The sequence below is a fragment of the Acanthopagrus latus genome, chromosome 4, assembly GCF_904848185.1.
Source record: "Acanthopagrus latus isolate v.2019 chromosome 4, fAcaLat1.1, whole genome shotgun sequence".
Taxonomy (NCBI): domain Eukaryota; kingdom Metazoa; phylum Chordata; class Actinopteri; order Spariformes; family Sparidae; genus Acanthopagrus; species Acanthopagrus latus.
Window position 1 is genome coordinate 11,564,230 of NC_051042.1, and position 19,463 is coordinate 11,583,692.

The 19,463-nt window shown below is 42.2% G+C and overlaps 1 protein-coding gene across 1 annotated transcript in view; it reads right to left on the minus strand.

Annotated features, from left to right (window-relative positions):
* Window positions 1–18,720, minus strand: part of LOC119018043 (mucin-2-like) — a 47,041-nt gene extending 28,321 nt beyond the window's left edge. Inside the window, exons 1-20 of the mRNA XM_037095372.1 lie at window positions 18,636–18,720; window positions 18,298–18,462; window positions 18,039–18,133; window positions 17,831–17,957; window positions 17,274–17,529; window positions 16,325–16,371; window positions 15,976–16,085; window positions 15,729–15,880; window positions 14,669–14,807; window positions 14,000–14,110; window positions 12,700–12,876; window positions 11,128–11,367; window positions 10,560–10,716; window positions 10,271–10,399; window positions 8,714–8,861; window positions 8,000–8,043; window positions 7,732–7,916; window positions 5,050–7,111; window positions 4,576–4,851; window positions 101–4,377 (exon numbers count right to left, since the gene is read on the minus strand). Coding sequence (XP_036951267.1) covers window positions 101–4,377; window positions 4,576–4,851; window positions 5,050–7,111; window positions 7,732–7,916; window positions 8,000–8,043; window positions 8,714–8,861; window positions 10,271–10,399; window positions 10,560–10,716; window positions 11,128–11,367; window positions 12,700–12,876; window positions 14,000–14,110; window positions 14,669–14,807; window positions 15,729–15,880; window positions 15,976–16,085; window positions 16,325–16,371; window positions 17,274–17,529; window positions 17,831–17,957; window positions 18,039–18,133; window positions 18,298–18,462; window positions 18,636–18,705 — 8,967 coding nt within the window. The 5' untranslated portion in view covers window positions 18,706–18,720. The remainder of the gene's footprint in view (window positions 1–100; window positions 4,378–4,575; window positions 4,852–5,049; window positions 7,112–7,731; window positions 7,917–7,999; window positions 8,044–8,713; window positions 8,862–10,270; window positions 10,400–10,559; window positions 10,717–11,127; window positions 11,368–12,699; window positions 12,877–13,999; window positions 14,111–14,668; window positions 14,808–15,728; window positions 15,881–15,975; window positions 16,086–16,324; window positions 16,372–17,273; window positions 17,530–17,830; window positions 17,958–18,038; window positions 18,134–18,297; window positions 18,463–18,635) is intronic.
* Window positions 18,721–19,463: the final 743 nt, after the last annotated feature.

Here is a 19,463-nt window from a genome sequence, read left to right on the forward strand (position 1 = left end):
TCTGAGTAGTTGTGGTCACAACAGATGGTTTAGATGTTACAGCAGTTGTTTCTGGGCTTGCTGTTGTGGCCTCTGGTGCTGAGGTTGTAGTTTGAACAACAGCGGTGGTAGAGGTTGTAACAGGGCCTGTGGTGACCTCTTTAGGTGGTTTTGTTGTTTCAACTGTTAGAGTTGTTGCTGCTGAAGCAGTTGTTTCTACAGGTTTGGCTGTGGTTCCCTTAGTTGTTGTCGATGGCACCTGAGTAGTTGTGGTCACAACAGATGGTTTAGATGTTACAGCAGTTGTTTCTGGGCTTGCTGTTGTGGCCTCTGGTGCTGAGGTTGTAGTTTGAACAACAGCGGTGGTAGAGGTTGTAACAGGGCCTGTGGTGACCTCTTTAGGTGGTTTTGTTGTTTCAACTGTTAGAGTTGTTGCTGCTGAAGCAGTTGTTTCTACAGGTTTGGCTGTGGTTCCCTTAGTTGTTGTCGATGGCACCTGAGTAGTTGTGGTCACAACAGATGGTTTAGATGTTACAGCAGTTGTTTCTGGGCTTGCTGTTGTGGCCTCTGGTGCTGAGGTTGTAGTTTGTACAACAGCGGTGGTAGAGGCTGTAACAGGGCCTGTGGTGACCTCTTTAGGTGGTTTCGTTGTTTCAACTGTTAGAGTTGTTGCTGCTGAAGCAGTTGTTTCTACAGGTTTGGCTGTGGTTCCCTTAGTTGTTGTCGATGGCACCTGAGTAGTTGTGGTCACAACAGATGGTTTAGATGTTACAGCAGTTGTTTCTGGGCTTGCTGTTGTGGCCTCTGGTGCTGAGGTTGTAGTTTGAACAACAGCGGTGGTAGAGGTTGTAACAGGGCCTGTGGTGACCTCTTTAGGTGGTTTTGTTGTTTCAACTGTTAGAGTTGTTGCTGCTGAAGCAGTTGTTTCTACAGGTTTGGCTGTGGTTCCCTTAGTTGTTGTCGATGGCACCTGAGTAGTTGTGGTCACAACAGATGGTTTAGATGTTACAACAGTTGTTTCTGGGCTTGCTGTTGTGGCCTCTGGTGCTGAGGTTGTAGTTTGAACAACAGCGGTGGTAGAGGTTGTAACAGGGCCTGTGGTGACCTCTTTAGGTGGTTTTGTTGTTTCAACTGTTAGAGTTGTTGCTGCTGAAGCAGTTGTTTCTACAGGTTTGGCTGTGGTTCCCTTAGTTGTTGTCGATGGCACCTGAGTAGTTGTGGTCACAACAGATGGTTTAGATGTTACAACAGTTGTTTCTGGGCTTGCTGTTGTGGCCTCTGGTGCTGAGGTTGTAGTTTGAACAACAGCGGTTGTAGAGGCTGTAACAGGGCCTGTGGTGACCTCTTTAGGTGGTTTTGTTGTTTCAACTGTTAGAGTTGTTGCTGCTGAAGCAGTTGTTTCTACAGGTTTGGCTGTGGTTCCCTTAGTTGTTGTCGATGGCACCTGAGTAGTTGTGGTCACAACAGATGGTTTAGATGTTACAGCAGTTGTTTCTGGGCTTGCTGTTGTGGCCTCTGGTGCTGAGGTTGTAGTTTGTACAACAGCAGTGGTAGAGGCTGTAACAGGGCCTGTGGTGACCTCTTTAGGTGGTTTCGTTGTTTCAACTGTTAGAGTTGTTGCTGCTGAAGCAGTTGTTTCTACAGGTTTGGCTGTGGTTCCCTTAGTTGTTGTCGATGGCACCTGAGTAGTTGTGGTCACAACAGATGGTTTAGATGTTACAGCAGTTGTTTCTGGGCTTGCTGTTGTGGCCTCTGGTGCTGAGGTTGTAGTTTGAACAACAGCGGTGGTAGAGGTTGTAACAGGGCCTGTGGTGACCTCTTTAGGTGGTTTTGTTGTTTCAACTGTTAGAGTTGTTGCTGCTGAAGCAGTTGTTTCTACAGGTTTGGCTGTGGTTCCCTTAGTTGTTGTCGATGGCACCTGAGTAGTTGTGGTCACAACAGATGGTTTAGATGTTACAACAGTTGTTTCTGGGCTTGCTGTTGTGGCCTCTGGTGCTGAGGTTGTAGTTTGAACAACAGCGGTTGTAGAGGCTGTAACAGGGCCTGTGGTGACCTCTTTAGGTGGTTTTGTTGTTTCAACTGTTAGAGTTGTTGCTGCTGAAGCAGTTGTTTCTACAGGTTTGGCTGTGGTTCCCTTAGTTGTTGTCGATGGCACCTGAGTAGTTGTGGTCACAACAGATGGTTTAGATGTTACAGCAGTTGTTTCTGGGCTTGCTGTTGTGGCCTCTGGTGCTGAGGTTGTAGTTTGAACAACAGCGGTGGTAGAGGCTGTAACAGGGCCTGTGGTGACCTCTTTAGGTGGTTTTGTTGTTTCAACTGTTAGAGTTGTTGCTGCTGAAGCAGTTGTTTCTACAGGTTTGGCTGTGGTTCCCTTAGTTGTTGTCGATGGCACCTGAGTAGTTGTGGTCACAACAGATGGTTTAGATGTTACAGCAGTTGTTTCTGGGCTTGCTGTTGTGGCCTCTGGTGCTGAGGTTGTAGTTTGAACAACAGCGGTGGTAGAGGTTGTAACAGGGCCTGTGGTGACCTCTTTAGGTGGTTTTGTTGTTTCAACTGTTAGAGTTGTTGCTGCTGAAGCAGTTGTTTCTACAGGTTTGGCTGTGGTTCCCTTAGTTGTTGTCGATGGCACCTGAGTAGTTGTGGTCACAACAGATGGTTTAGATGTTACAGCAGTTGTTTCTGGGCTTGCTGTTGTGGCCTCTGGTGCTGAGGTTGTAGTTTGAACAACAGCGGTGGTAGAGGTTGTAACAGGGCCTGTGGTGACCTCTTTAGGTGGTTTTGTTGTTTCAACTGTTAGAGTTGTTGCTGCTGAAGCAGTTGTTTCTACAGGTTTGGCTGTGGTTCCCTTAGTTGTTGTCGATGGCACCTGAGTAGTTGTGGTCACAACAGATGGTTTAGATGTTACAGCAGTTGTTTCTGGGCTTGCTGTTGTGGCCTCTGGTGCTGAGGTTGTAGTTTGTACAACAGCGGTGGTAGAGGCTGTAACAGGGCCTGTGGTGACCTCTTTAGGTGGTTTCGTTGTTTCAACTGTTAGAGTTGTTGCTGCTGAAGCAGTTGTTTCTACAGGTTTGGCTGTGGTTCCCTTAGTTGTTGTCGATGGCACCTGAGTAGTTGTGGTCACAACAGATGGTTTAGATGTTACAGCAGTTGTTTCTGGGCTTGCTGTTGTGGCCTCTGGTGCTGAGGTTGTAGTTTGAACAACAGCGGTGGTAGAGGTTGTAACAGGGCCTGTGGTGACCTCTTTAGGTGGTTTTGTTGTTTCAACTGTTAGAGTTGTTGCTGCTGAAGCAGTTGTTTCTACAGGTTTTGCTGTGGTTCCCTTAGTTGTTGTCGATGGCACCTGAGTAGTTGTGGTCACAACAGATGGTTTAGATGTTACAGCAGTTGTTTCTGGGCTTGCTGTTGTGGCCTCTGGTGCTGAGGTTGTAGTTTGAACAACAGCGGTGGTAGAGGCTGTAACAGGGCCTGTGGTGACCTCTTTAGGTGGTTTTGTTGTTTCAACTGTTAGAGTTGTTGCTGCTGAAGCAGTTGTTTCTACAGGTTTGGCTGTGGTTCCCTTAGTTGTTGTCGATGGCACCTGAGTAGTTGTGGTCACAACAGATGGTTTAGATGTTACAGCAGTTGTTTCTGGGCTTGCTGTTGTGGCCTCTGGTGCTGAGGTTGTAGTTTGAACAACAGCGGTGGTAGAGGTTGTAACAGGGCCTGTGGTGACCTCTTTAGGTGGTTTTGTTGTTTCAACTGTTAGAGTTGTTGCTGCTGAAGCTGTTGTTTCTACAGGTTTGGCTGTGGTTCCCTTAGTTGTTGTCGATGGCACCTGAGTAGTTGTGGTCACAACAGATGGTTTAGATGGTACAACAGTTGTTTCTGGGCTTGCTGTTGTGGCCTCTGGTGCTGAGGTTGTAGTTTGAACAACAGCGGTTGTAGAGGTTGTAACAGGGCCTGTGGTGACCTCTTTAGGTGGTTTTGTTGTTTCAACTGTTAGAGTTGTTGCTGCTGAAGCAGTTGTTTCTACAGGTTTGGCTGTGGTTCCCTTAGTTGTTGTCGATGGCACCTGAGTAGTTGTGGTCACAACAGATGGTTTAGATGTTACAGCAGTTGTTTCTGGGCTTGCTGTTGTGGCCTCTGGTGCTGAGGTTGTAGTTTGAACAACAGCGGTTGTAGAGGCTGTAACAGGGCCTGTGGTGACCTCTTTAGGTGGTTTTGTTGTTTCAACTGTTAGAGTTGTTGCTGCTGAAGCAGTTGTTTCTACAGGTTTGGCTGTGGTTCCCTTAGTTGTTGTCGATGGCACCTGAGTAGTTGTGGTCACAACAGATGGTTTAGATGTTACAGCAGTTGTTTCTGGGCTTGCTGTTGTGGCCTCTGGTGCTGAGGTTGTAGTTTGTACAACAGCAGTGGTAGAGGCTGTAACAGGGCCTGTGGTGACCTCTTTAGGTGGTTTTGTTGTTTCAACTGTTAGAGTTGTTGCTGCTGAAGCAGTTGTTTCTACAGGTTTGGCTGTGGTTCCCTTAGTTGTTGTCGATGGCACCTGAGTAGTTGTGGTCACAACAGATGGTTTAGATGTTACAGCAGTTGTTTCTGGGCTTGCTGTTGTGGCCTCTGGTGCTGAGGTTGTAGTTTGAACAACAGCGGTGGTAGAGGTTGTAACAGGGCCTGTGGTGACCTCTTTAGGTGGTTTTGTTGTTTCAACTGTTAGAGTTGTTGCTGCTGAAGCAGTTGTTTCTACAGGTTTGGCTGTGGTTCCCTTAGTTGTTGTCGATGGCACCTGAGTAGTTGTGGTCACAACAGATGGTTTAGATGGTACAACAGTTGTTTCTGGGCTTGCTGTTGTGGCCTCTGGTGCTGAGGTTGTAGTTTGAACAACAGCGGTTGTAGAGGCTGTAACAGGGCCTGTGGTGACCTCTTTAGGTGGTTTTGTTGTTTCAACTGTTAGAGTTGTTGCTGCTGAAGCAGTTGTTTCTACAGGTTTGGCTGTGGTTCCCTTAGTTGTTGTCGATGGCACCTGAGTAGTTGTGGTCACAACAGATGGTTTAGAAGGTACAACAGTTGTTTCTGGGCTTGCTGTTGTGGCCTCTGGTGCTGAGGTTGTAGTTTGAACAACAGCGGTGGTAGAGGCTGTAACAGGGCCTGTGGTGACCTCTTTAGGTGGTTTTGTTGTTTCAACTGTTAGAGTTGTTGCTGCTGAAGCAGTTGTTTCTACAGGTTTGGCTGTGGTTCCCTTAGTTGTTGTCGATGGCACCTGAGTAGTTGTGGTCACAACAGATGGTTTAGATGTTACAGCAGTTGTTTCTGGGCTTGCTGTTGTGGCCTCTGGTGCTGAGGTTGTAGTTTGAACAACAGCGGTGGTAGAGGCTGTAACAGGGCCTGTGGTGACCTCTTTAGGTGGTTTTGTTGTTTCAACTGTTAGAGTTGTTGCTGCTGAAGCAGTTGTTTCTACAGGTTTGGCTGTGGTTCCCTTAGTTGTTGTCGATGGCACCTGAGTAGTTGTGGTCACAACAGATGGTTTAGATGTTACAGCAGTTGTTTCTGGGCTTGCTGTTGTGGCCTCTGGTGCTGAGGTTGTAGTTTGAACAACAGCGGTGGTAGAGGCTGTAACAGGGCCTGTGGTGACCTCTTTAGGTGGTTTTGTTGTTTCAACTGTTAGAGTAGTTGCTGCTGAAGCAGTTGTTTCTACAGGTTTGGCTGTGGTTCCCTTAGTTGTTGTCGATGGCACCTGAGTAGTTGTGGTCACAACAGATGGTTTAGATGTTACAGCAGTTGTTTCTGGGCTTGCTGTTGTGGCCTCTGGTGCTGAGGTTGTAGTTTGAACAACAGCAGTGGTAGAGGTTGTAACAGGGCCTGTGGTGACCTCTTTAGGTGGTTTTGTTGTTTCAACTGTTAGAGTTGTTGCTGCTGAAGCAGTTGTTTCTACAGGTTTGGCTGTGGTTCCCTTAGTTGTTGTCGATGGCACCTGAGTAGTTGTGGTCACAACAGATGGTTTAGATGTTACAGCAGTTGTTTCTGGGCTTGCTGTTGTGGCCTCTGGTGCTGAGGTTGTAGTTTGAACAACAGCGGTGGTAGAGGCTGTAACAGGGCCTGTGGTGACCTCTTTAGGTGGTTTTGTTGTTTCAACTGTTAGAGTAGTTGCTGCTGAAGCAGTTGTTTCTACAGGTTTGGCTGTGGTTCCCTTAGTTGTTGTCGATGGCACCTGAGTAGTTGTGGTCACAACAGATGGTTTAGATGTTACAGCAGTTGTTTCTGGGCTTGCTGTTGTGGCCTCTGGTGCTGAGGTTGTAGTTTGAACAACAGCAGTGGTAGAGGTTGTAACAGGGCCTGTGGTGACCTCTTGAGGTGGTTTTGTTGTTTCAACTGTTAGAGTTGTTGCCGCTGAAGCAGTTGTTTCTATAGGTTTGGCTGTGGTTCCCTTAGTTGTTGTCGATGGCACCTGAGTAGTTGTGGTCACAACAGATGGTTTAGATGTTACAACAGTTGTTTCTGGGCTTGCTGTTGTGGCCTCTGGTGCTGAGGTTGTAGTTTGAACAACAGCGGTGGTAGAGGTTGTAACAGGGCCTGTGGTGACCTCTTTAGGTGGTTTTGTTGTTTCAACTGTTAGAGTTGTTGCCGCTGAAGCAGTTGTTTCTACAGGTTTGGCTGTGGTTCCCTTAGTTGTTGTTGATGGCACCTGAGTAGTTGTGGTCACAACAGATGGTTTAGATGTTACAGCAGTTGTTTCTGGGCTTGCTGTTGTGGCCTCTGGTGCTGAGGTTGTAGTTTGAACAACAGCGGTGGTAGAGGCTGTAACAGGGCCTGTGGTGACCTCTTTAGGTGGTTTTGTTGTTTCAACTGTTAGAGTTGTTGCTGCTGAAGCAGTTGTTCCTACAGGTTTGGCTGTGGTTCCCTTAGTTGTTGTCGATGGCACCTGAGTAGTTGTGGTCACAACAGATGGTTTAGATGTTACAGCAGTTGTTTCTGGGCTTGCTGTTGTGGCTTCTGGTGCTGATGTTGTATTTTGAACAACAGCGGTGGTAGAGGTTGTAACAGGGCCTGTGGTGACCTCTTTAGGTGGTTTTGTTGTTTCAACTGTTAGAGTTGTTGCTGCTGAAGCAGTTGTTTCTACAGGTTTGGCTGTGGTTCCCTTAGTTGTTGTCGATGGCACCTGAGTAGTTGTGGTCACAACAGATGGTTTAGATGTTACAGTTGTTGTTTCTGGGATAGGTGTGTTGACAGATGTGTACACATTTGTGGTGCCTGGAAGTGTCTGTGTTATTGGTGCAATAGACGTTGTAGCTTCAGCTGTAGACATTGTAGTACCACTTGAAGCCACGGTAGTTGTTTTTAGAACAGAAGGTTTTGTAATTGCAGTTGTAGTTTGGGTCTCTCCCGTAACTACACCAGATGTTGTTTCTGGGGTCACTGTTGTGACCTCTGGTGCTGAGGTTGTAGTCTCAACAATGGCTTTGGTAGAGGTTGTTTCTACAGGTTTGGCTGTGGTTCCCTTTGTTGTTGTTGACGGCACATGAGTAGTGGTGGTCACAACAGATGGTTTAGATGTTACAACAGTTGTTCCTGGGCTCGTTGTTGTGACTTCTGGTGCTGAGGTTGTAGTCTCAACAATGGCTGTTGGGTTAAAAAGTTAAAAGTTAAAAAGTCTTATATTAATTAAAAAAAGGTACTCTTCTTTGTGTTAATTTCATTTTTTTAATCAGTACTCGATACAAAAAGGGGAGTTCGTGAATAAGTTGTTCAGCTTTTCCCACCTGAAGTTGTCGTTCCAACAGTGCTGAATGTAAATGGGGTTGTTGTCGGGGCAGGTGTGGTGATAGTCAAGCAGGGAGTCACCGTCCTGATTACTGTCCCATTGGCTCCACATTCAGCTGTCATGCAGTTTCCTAGACCATCCGTTGTGTTGTAAATGGTTTCCCCATATTTGAAGGTCTTTTCATTGATGTAACAATTGCAAGCTGCAGAAAGATATTATAATTTTTTTCCATATTGTCACTGTAACGAAATTATAAAATAAATAAAGAGACATATATGTACTTACACGTCACATTGTAGCTGCAACTTACTCCACTGACTGTACAGGAGCTTTGAAAGATGCGAGAATGATATTGTGATCAAGTTATGAGTCTGTAGTATTTCATTAATGCGCACACAGAAAAAAATCAAATGAAATAAATGCAATCAAGTAATGAATGAGGTCCCAATTGTTACTAGAATGTATATAACAAACATTAGGCAGATAGATAGATGGATAGATCATGTGTGCTCATGTGTGGACAGCTGTGTCCTTTTTGAAATGGGAAAAAAAGTGCTTTTTGCCCACCCATCATGGTTCTCACTACGTATATATTTCCAGCCTTGCTACTGGACTAGAGCCTGCAAGATGATGTATGCCATTTTACTTTCTGCTGCCATATTAAGTGCTTCCCCTGAAGAGATGCTGTTGGTGGAGGCAGTTGTGTCTTGTTTCCCCACATTCTTATACTTCAACTCACCAAAAATGCATTGTAAGGAAACAACAGAACTTGATTAAAGATAGGTAGGACAGAAGCTTTACAATTCTCCAGCTTTTGTGGCTGTGGGTCAAATTATATGGTTTTCATCCATCCACTACATACTGATACTCATGATGCATGATTCAATAGCCAGCAGCCATTTTATCTGACAGTATGCTCTCTGCTGATAGGACAAAGTGAGGATACGATCACCCAAAAGTAAAACATTTTCTACTCAGTTAACTCCATATGAGACTTACCAGTCATAACAGTTGTTTGATGGAACCTTATCTCCGATGCTGTATTGGGTACCTTTGTCATCATAGCAGCCACATTGGTTCCTGGGGACACACTTCATGGTGTCTTCATTAAAGTAGGGCTGGTCTGAGGGACACTGTGGATAGCAGCCTGCAAACCCATTAAAATGTTGATGTCTGATTAGGCTCAGTAGAACTACAAGTATAGCACTTGTGTTAAAATTCTGCATTCATACCGCCCTTTACAACTTGCCTCTCCTCCACCCATTCACACACACGCACGCGCGCACGCACACACACACACACACACACACACACACACACACACACACACACACACACACACACCCTTGGGACAACCACAGATTCAGTCAAGGACATTTCAACATGTGAAGAGGAGGAGCAGGGATTTGAACCACTCAACCTGTGATCAGCGGAACCTGCTCATCTACCTTCTTTGAGCCATGGCAACCCCTTTAAATATAGTCTGCAAAGCATTGCAGAGAAAAAGTTCCCCATCTGAAAGCACCTCTAAAGAATTTTTATTTTTTTTGGCGGCCCCTATAGATAAGAGTGGAATGAGCGCCACAGTACCATCTTCATGATGTGCCTTTGTTTTGAAAATGAGTGATAGAAAGTTAAAAACTCCTTGTAGTTAAGATTCCGTAATGAATCAGTAATTTATGGCACTATTGCAGCAGTAAAGTATTGCCAATTTAGTGACTTTGTTGCAATATTTAGCAAGTTTTCAGATCCCTCTAGTGACTCTCTTTTAAAAAAGCGACTAGTGACAAATTTAGTGACTTTTTCTGGCATTATTGGAGACTTTTGGAGACTTAACATGAGAGCGTGTATCGTTCTCGCTCTTCTCAACGAGCAGCAGGTGCTGCCGTGGGCCCCTCCCCCATCCCAAAGTGCATAGATGGCCCAGTCCTTGCGCAGCAGTCCCTCCCAGCTGCAGTCAGAGCTGGAGGAGATGTGAAATCACTCATGTACCGCTGGCTAGTCGGATGTAAATGTGAAAATGTTTCTGTCTAAAATAAATCATTGCACTAATAAGTTCATTTGTAGTTCTAAAAATAATAAGGGTGTTTTTTTTTACTTCCTTTTTGTCCCTCCCATTATGTTATTCCTCTCTCCTACAGTGCATTACAGTGAAATGCACATAGCCAGTCAAATTAGGCAATGACATCAGTTAATGACTTCTAGCGACTTTTAGGACAGCCAATAGCAACTTGCTCACTGAGGAGTTGGCAACAGGGAGCAGAGCAAAAACACAGCTAGCTTGAAGGAGGACATTGTTTCCCCTAAGATGGAGTTGTAGGAGCAAAGATGTTACACATGCGCAAAATCTTTTTTCTGTGTTCAAAGTAGGATTACTGTGAGCTCTCTATCAGTCCGCCAGCAGCATGAGAGCTGTAAGTACATAGTGGTATGATGAAGTTTTTAAAATGTTTTATACCATCCATGCCTTACAGAAAATGCCACTCAAAGCCTGGTCTTTTAACACAGATTACACCAGTTGTGAAGATGACATGGCCAAGATTCTGTCTGACGTACCCTCCAAAGCAGTGATGAGGTTGGAACAGTTTCCTGATGGATTCCTACATGTCTTCATGCAGTTAGCTCCACAGGGCTTGTAGTGCCACTCACAGCCACCAGGGGAGTTATAGTAGTCACAAAAAATAGCTGCAAGAGACAAAATAAATACTTTCTTAGTCTTGTTACAACGGTCAGGGTGTTGCTTATTAAATCTGTTGGCCAAAACTTATGATTTTGTTGGAGGATCCAACAGTGCCCCTAATTCCATAAATCCTTTAGTCTGGTGTGTGTTGGTTGCCAAACTTACGACATAGCTTTGGAGTTCTCCATTTAACGCAGGTCCCAGCTTCATTGCAAGCTTTGGCATAGGCAGCCACAGCATTGCAGAGACACTCACAGTCCCCACCAGTGTTACAAGCACAAGAGTCTCTCACACAAGAATCAAAGTATGGACCAGGATCAACCTTAAGCACACAATAATGCTCTGTTTAGAAAGTGAAGCAGCAGCAGACAGACTTTACTATCTGTGTAAAGGTGCAATGGTGGACCAACATTTTAGTTGGATGCGAGGGCTGACCAGCCAAGCGATCAACACACAAAGCAATTAGCGTTGAGTAAAAAAGATAAAATGGGACAATAACCTGTGAAATAACATATTTAATGTGCCATGTTTTGATGAGTGAAAATTTCTAATTGACGTGAAAATGTCGCACAATGTTCAATTTTAATTCAAATGTGATATTATGATTTTCACATTTGACAACACAAATTGTACATTTCACATTTTTGTAAGGGATACCATTGCAGTTAAATTGACATTTTTTGTGTGTGCATTTGTGTAGCCATGTAAGTATATTTGCTTTCACCATAGTTACCTGTGAATGACAGCTCTGGAAAGTGGCACTGGTGATGATGCTACACTGTTTCTGGGACCAGGCTGCACGGTAGCGGTTGGAGGCACAGGGATCAGCGATCAGTTGGGCATTTGGGCATGTGGATGAAACCCTCCAACTGTTACCAAATTCGAGAACATCTGCCACTGTCTCCTGGGAGCGTGTGGTGAAGTCATTTTTACTGTTGCCATCATAGTTTCCGCACAGACCACAGACTTGACCCTGAGAAGGAGGAACCCAATGCTGGTTGTTACTAAAATATACTTCACTTCACAAAGGTTTGATATTTTCATTTCAAGGCATTACTGTTCAGCTTACAAAGTGCGAATGTTGTATGTAATATTTAGCACACACATGGTAACTGTGCCCTTTGCCACATGAAACTTGTCTTTGTCCTGTCTTTAAAGTTAGCATGTGTTTACCAAAGAGCCACTGACTACAAAATACCTCAGAGTGTCAGTATTTGATTTTTACTTTACTTTTTCTCACAAAAAAACATTGATGAAGTTTTGTTTGATAAGATTTATTATAGGTCTTCTGAAGATGTGACCAAATTAGCTTGCTCAAATATATACACACAGTAAATCTAATATTTGGTGAAATGTTTTTTGAACTCAATTTGGCACTTTCAATAAGCATCCATAAGTTTCTGTTAGTCTTTACTCCTAATTTTTAACCACTCCTCTTAACAGAGTTGGTGAAGCATAGTCAACATGTTCTCTACGGGGTTTAATTCAGGACTTGGAAAGTCCATCCCAAAACTTCAAACTTCCTATTAGAATTAGCCCAGAAAATTCTTTTATCATCTACATTGATAGTTCAGGTTGTTGTATGTTTATTTTTGACATTTTCATAAGATCTATAATAAATTAATTATCGAACCAAACTTCACAAATGTTTTTTGTGACAAAGGTAGTGTGTCTTCCACTCATTCCATCACAGAAAAATGACAGATGTATAAATCTGTGGAACTCACAAATGCATGATATACATGTTCTCAAGTGTTTGTAAACTTTAGACCACAGTTGTGAATTTAAAGCTGAATGAATCAATTTTCTCTAGAGTCAGTAAAATACATTCAAACAAGTACCATCATAGTCCTAGAGTTCTGACCACTGTGTAAGCAGACAGCAAAATAATCCTGCCATGTTTCAAATTAGAGGACACATTCTAATTCTAAATAATAAACTCTCCTTTTAGCTCTGTTTTGTCTCCATCCAGCCCTGAGAAAAAATTCTGTCCTTACAATGTTCACGGGCATGTTACTAACTTTTTCTGAGTTGACAAGCGAAGCTAACACCCAACCAAACTCTGTATGTTGGGGCTAATAAACAAAGAACTGAGCAAAAAGAGACCGAGTTGGTGATAAGCCTGTGGCTGCAGCGATATTACTAACCCCTTTTAAGTTCACTAGAATCTTTATAGCTGTTAATCAATATATTAAAGCAAAATATTGATTCATATAAGTTGTTTTGTGGTAAGGCTAACCCAGAAATTAGGCTTTGTGAAAAAGCCAGCTGTCAATCAATGCATGCCGATTTCATTTTTTTTTACCTGGTACTGTGGGCTGAGTTTAATGAAAAGACTGGTTTTCTGGTCCCACATGAGCACAAGTCCTGGTTTGATCACCACGACCAGGTAAATACCCATCTTGTGTATCTGAGAAGGCAACACCTTCATGCTGCCCTTGACCACTCCGAATTTCTCATCTCTCAGGTGAAATTCATTATCCTGTGGAAAATCAAATGAGATACATGGATTTTTATTAATACGTGTAACAAATAATCACTTGATCATTGCACAATTTAGTTTAGTCTATATTTCTTATTTTCACCTGAAAAGTCCCATGCTATTTATTAAAGGAGACATATTATGATTATTTTCAAGTTCGTAATTGTATTGTTTTACTACTAGAATAGGTTTACATGCTTTAATCCTCAAAATCACACTGTCCAGTGCTGGAGCACTGTGTTCCCCCTCCTTTATGAAGTACTGTTTTAGCTCCTGTCTCTTTAAGGCCACTGCTCCTGAATTTCCTGTGTGCTCTGATTAGTCAGCTCACATGTGCCTGACTCAGTTCGTCTAACAACAACTGAGCAGCTTTCAGGTATTGATTATGCAACTGAGTTCAGCCCTGTCCACAAATATATGGATATTTCTTAAAGTGTTACTTTTTCTATGTGTTTTAGCCTTCCAAATCATGTCACCGAAAATAGGGCTTTTGGAAAACTCCGGCCAGGGTTAAGTTATTCAGAAGCGCTGTTTTCAGTGTTTATGTCTGGATGGGCAAAAATTCAGATTTCTGGGAACGATGACACAGATGCACATGCTTATCAGTGTTTGTAGCATCATTGGCAAATGTTTAATCGGAATATGAGTTTTCATTGAAGTATTTGAGTCAGCAGAATGGATGTTATACTGTTTAACGTAATATTTAAAAGACAAAACAGATACTGGTAATACAGTGATGGAAAAGAGAGACAGGGTGCTTAGAATGTTTTGCTGACAAATTATCCACACTGATTCTGTGAAAAGCAGTCACACTCATCTGCGTCGTTTGTCGTATTTTCTGTAGGTAAGCAGCCGACAAGAGTATACAATCTGCTTCCTGTTTCGGCATGTTTCCGTTTTAATACAGATACATTTCATTTTGGTTTATTGCTAACTTATCAAAGACATTGTAAAAATGATCAATTATAATTTGATAATAGATCCAGCCGTACATAACATTTGAGGTAATATCCTAGTCAAGCATTAATGTGTTAAAATCAAGATTAGATTGGCATTATGATCTAGTGTTTGAGGTAGTACATGTACATGGTGCATGTGGACAGTGTAAGTGTGTTTTGTTTACCCCCAGGTAGATCTTGATGGTCTTGGAGCAGGTGGTTCCTGTGGTTCCACATGGAACATTCTCAGTGATAATTCTGAAGCTGTTATTACCTTGTTTATTGCCACAGTAGTCCTGAGTAAGGGACAGACACAAGATGCAATTACTGGACACAAACATTAATGTTATAATCAGTGACTCAGTGATTGTTTTCTGGAAAACATCACAATAATTGCCTCTAAATGTACTGAAAATTCCCACATGTTACTTAATAATAATAATAATAATAATAATGATAATAATAATTTGCTATTTTCCAATAAGCAGGTGATGGATAGCTGGTATTTGAGTCATTATTATACACAGGTACTTAAATGATTGTAAATATGAACTTTATATTCTATATATGAATATTTGTGTATTGTTCATTTAACTGATGGAAAGTAGGTAATTGAGGAATAAAATAATAAAAACATTTAAAATGTGAAATTAGGAGCTTTATTTTTAGTTATGAAGTAGCATTTGTCTGTAATTAGCCAGATATGGTGGCTAACTAAAAAAGATATTTTTTTTTAAAGTTGGACTGATTTGCTGAAGTGACAGAAAGTGCTGAAAATGCAAATGGTTAAAAAAAAATATGGTACTGACATTTTATGGATTACAACTTTAATTACTGTCTATCTGCCACTTTACCTGTAGGAGTGTGTATTCACACAGTCCATTGAAATCAAATCTCTTATCATCAAATGTGATGTAGTGACCATCGCCATAGATCCCACAAACTGCATCACAAACATTGGTGGTACATGTGAACTTCCTGTCTCTGCAGTAGCTGGGGAGACACGCATCAGACACACACATTCAGTCATGTAAATCTCTGTAGAAAAATCTTTAAATAGTTGTTTACCTATATAGAGTGTTTTTTCCGGGTACTTTGATACACCTGCCGAAGAAGTTATATTTCCGCCCATGTCTGTTTGTTGGGTTGTTTTGTCAGCAGGACTAGACAAAAACTACTGAATGGATATTCAGGAAACTTGGATGGAGGATGGGTTTCTGCCTAGAATATACCCAATTAACTTTTGGTGTGGATGTGGATAAAGGGACAGATTGAGGATTTTTAAAAAAAATCTTTTATGAGACAGGGCATTTTCCAAGATTTCCATTATTTTCACAGTGAATAAATCATGGATCTTGATGAAAAAAACAGCTATATTTAGGTGGCTGCTATGATTGAGTATAACTGATGCAGATAGGTGGCTGTTGGGCAAAAGAATCTGCAAATTTATGAGCAAGTTAGAATTAAAAAATACATTCTCACTTATCTCTCTGTTTAGAGTGGTTACAGTGAACACTGCCCTGTAAGCCACAGCAAATCAACCAATATTTTGATGCAGGGGTTTGTCAGATATTGGTTAGAATTTGCTTGAGACCACCTTAAGATCACCTGGTACAAATCTGATTATGTTACATCCTTTAAACCTGAATCCTTCAAACCACAGAGCAAATCACACTTAAAGTGGGTTTAAGTTTCACTTTGGAAAACAAATATGTGCCCCCAACTTGAGACATAACAGTTGTATGTTTTGCAGTACAAATTTATGTGTGTTGGACTTTCTGTGAAATTTGTAAAATATGGGCACAATTCAAAGGTAGTGCCAAAAGTATAAGGGGCAGCACCAGGACAACTGACAAAGTGTTTAGTGTGTGCACTTCCATTCATATTGGTGTGTATATCAAGCACTGTACAAACCAGGTGTTGCATTCCACCGTCAGTGTCTGTCCAGGCTGGTAGACCTTTCCATTGTGCAGACATGGACAGCTTGTCTCATTGATACAGCCTCCTGCTCCATTTGAGACCAAGCCAGCAGGGCACATGCACCCTGATGTACAGCCTGTGCTTATCTGTATCCAACCAAAGCAGAGCACAGAAAGCAACTATGAGCCAAACCGGACCCATGCATGTACATTTGAGTGTTTTGGTGCTATGTTTTACATACACAAGTCATGTCCAGAGTGCTGCAGCTCTTCTGACATTCAGTCCCAGTGGTCCCGGGTTGAGCCGTGGAGCAGTCGAAGTAAACCATTGGGGCCATGCATGATGGTGAGGCTGAGTAATAAACAACAATGGGATAAGTCATACACACAAATGCAAACCCTGTCATTCAGCATGCGTGTGTGTCTATATATATTTATATATTTATATATAAAATTCAAGATACTTAACAATTACTGACAGGTCAGTAAGAGTTTTAACATTTCATCATTATATCATTCACATTCAGATCAACAGTAAAGCGTAAAGTATGGAAATTAGAATTAAAGAGATTCAATTTTGTGTAAACCTACATGGTTTAGTCCCTCCTGAGCAGCTGAGAGCCCCTTGTCTGCAAATACTGTGAGAACAAGATGGAGGGGACATGAGAAACAGAGTTAATGTCATCAGCTGAAATCCTCGAATTCAGTCTTTGTCAGTCAAGAAAATTCCATAATAACATACTGTGATATTCTCTACTGGCTGCAACGTCCTCTTACTTAAGGGAATACCTACCCAGTCCCAAAGTCTCCCTTGAACCCTAGCGAACAGTTAGATTTTTTAAATCCATAGGAGGGTTAGGGATTTTAAAAAGATGTGTGTTAGTGAAAAAAAGTTATGATAGAATAATTAAATCAAAATGTAAAGGATTGCTCTGAGCTTTGTGCCTCTTAGAATGCAGTTTTTTTCTCACCACTGTAGCCAAGTGCTTGTTCATAATGAAAATGTTGGATCTCTTTAAAAACACTAATCAAAGAGTATGGTGCAGACCTGCTCAATTAGGAAAGTGTCAAGAGATAACTTTTGTTGTGAACTGGCACTATACAAATAAAGTCTGATTTATAGATTGTTGAGTTCCCTCAAAAATTACACTCATGCTGATGGAAAGACAATTGAAGATTTCTGTGGTCCACAAAACATTTTGGGAGCTGATGGACTTTTAAAAAAAAACCCAAAAACCTCAACCCAATAAAACCCAGCAACTAAAAACATAAAACAAATAGCTTTATACAACTTGTCTGGTGCAATCCAGAAGTACTGAGATCCCAAAGATATTATTTATAACCTGTTTAAGTAAAAAAAAAAAATCATGATTGCTGTTAAACCCAAAGCTCCCAGTCTGAAATGGCTGCAAGAGCTAGACTCGGATTATGGATTCGAGATATATGGATTCTTGGGGTTGACAACTGGCCTTGGACATTCAAGGTGTATTCTAATCACTTTGGTGACTTTACTAATATTATCATCAATATTATTATTTACCATGTGGCACCATCTTTGCTGATAGCCTGCCCAGCAGGAATAATGGTGTCTTTATCATAACAGGGACAGCTCTCACTGGGCACACATTTCCCCGCCTCATTCATGTAGGTTCCCTGGGCACAGCCACAGCCATCCACTTTGGGGAAAGTGGTCTGGCAAGAGTAGTCAACCTGGCTAAGGGAACGGCAGGTACGATTGCAGCTGGTCATGTCGTAGTCATACACTGTACCTTCTGGACACGACTCAAGGAATTTGCCTGGTGGGAGGGATAAGAGTTGATTGTTAGCATGAGTGTATCTGCCAGATGAATCAGATTTCTCATGTAGATTAACTGTTTGCTGTTGCAGAAAGGCAATAGCAAAGAGTCAGCACAGCACCTAGTCCTGCAGGCCCCCATTATTACAGTAGTACTTTGATGGATTTGAATAAATACTGTACAAGCAACTTTTTATGTGCTGTGCTTAATCATCAATGAATTGTTTACTGCGGCAATAAACAAACAAATCATTTCTTTAGTTTGGATTTGGATTTGCTGTTGTTCGATGTGATCAGCTCACCACAGATAGTCCCCCTCCAGCCACTGATCTGGATTCCTGCCTCTGAACAGGCGTAGACATACGAGGAGACGGCGGCACACATGCAGTCCTCACTTTTATCACAGTTACAGCTGTCATACATGCAGCTCTGTGAGGGAGCACCATGGACATGGGCTTATTAACAAGGTCACAGTTTAATTTCATTACAGATTTGTGTGTGAAGACTTACGTCTCTGTATGCGGAGGGGCTAATGACAGAGTGGCACGGAGCAAACGCTCCCTTGGGATCTGTTAGTTTGGAGCACCAGTAATTTGCATAACTCTCTGTGAAATAGAAACATAAAAAACTGAAATGTTTACAAAACATCATATCCTAAAATTGGCATTGATATTTCTAAAGTGTGGTATGGTGTAGTTTCATTCATACTGTATGCTTTGACATGATATGATTTGACATGCTAAGACTTTGGAGGAGAGTGTAGCTGTACCCCTGCTGATGCCCTGACTACAGGGGTGTCCGAATTGTGTTTGGATGTCGGGGCAGTTGGCTCTGGTTTTCCATGAGTTGGCAAACACTCCAGCGGTACCCTCCACCAGCCCACTCATCGCCTTGAAGTCATCGCTCATTATGTTATTGAAGTTACCACACAGACCTGTTGGATAAGGTTACACACATTTACGCAGTGTTACAAGCCAAAACACTTTCCCAGCACATTTGTTCTGAATATAATGAGTTGATTAATTGGTTAATTGATTAACACTGGTGAACCCATGATTAAACTAAACATAAAAATGTGAAGGAGGCCTTTTCCATTAGGAGGCATACCAGAGGTGGTTCCTTTGACTGAAGGGTGAGCTGAGATGAAGACCTGCATCATAGGAGACAGCTGGACCATCACTTGAATGCCGACCTTGGTGGTGACGAGGATGAAGAAGGACGATGGCCTGAAGGCCTTCACCTCCGCTGTGGCATAATTTAAATACTTAAATTTACCGTAACTTGTTCAATCAGTCACATAAATACTCACATTTCTGTTATATTGTTGTTATTGTCATGTCATGTTCATGACATTACATTGATAAGATGCATTGAATTTTGTATAGCATCTACATTAAGACAGTGGTGCTGCACTCAAAAAGTGGGGGGCGCAAAATCACAAAAAATTACAATTTCTACATAATGGTGCTAATGCAGCTTATTTTCTTTTTTTTATTAACGAAGTTGCCGTGTGTGTTCTGTAAAATCCTTTGAAGTAACTCACGTGTAAACAGGGGAAGCTGAGAGGTGATTTGGTTCACAGAGATTGCCCCAGATGCTTGGATTTTGATCACCTGTTGGTTTGTGGAAAGATACATTTTGATTACACACTGTGTGTGTGTGTGTGTGTGTGTGGTCTTGTTTGCCGGACCCCATAATAAACATAATTAAATTGGACTTAGGTTAAGGTTATGTTTAGGGTTAGGGTTAGGGGTAGGTAGTGAGTAGGTGGTATTTAGAGCTCGCCAGCAAAAGATTAGAGGTAGATAAGTGCTCGCCCCCTGTCATCAGGAGTCGTTATTTGTGAACTGTGAGCTACGGCACAATTTGCCGTTGTGTTGCTGACGTTCGCAGATTATGTAACAGTCTAAATATCTGAATTGCAGAAGGATCAGG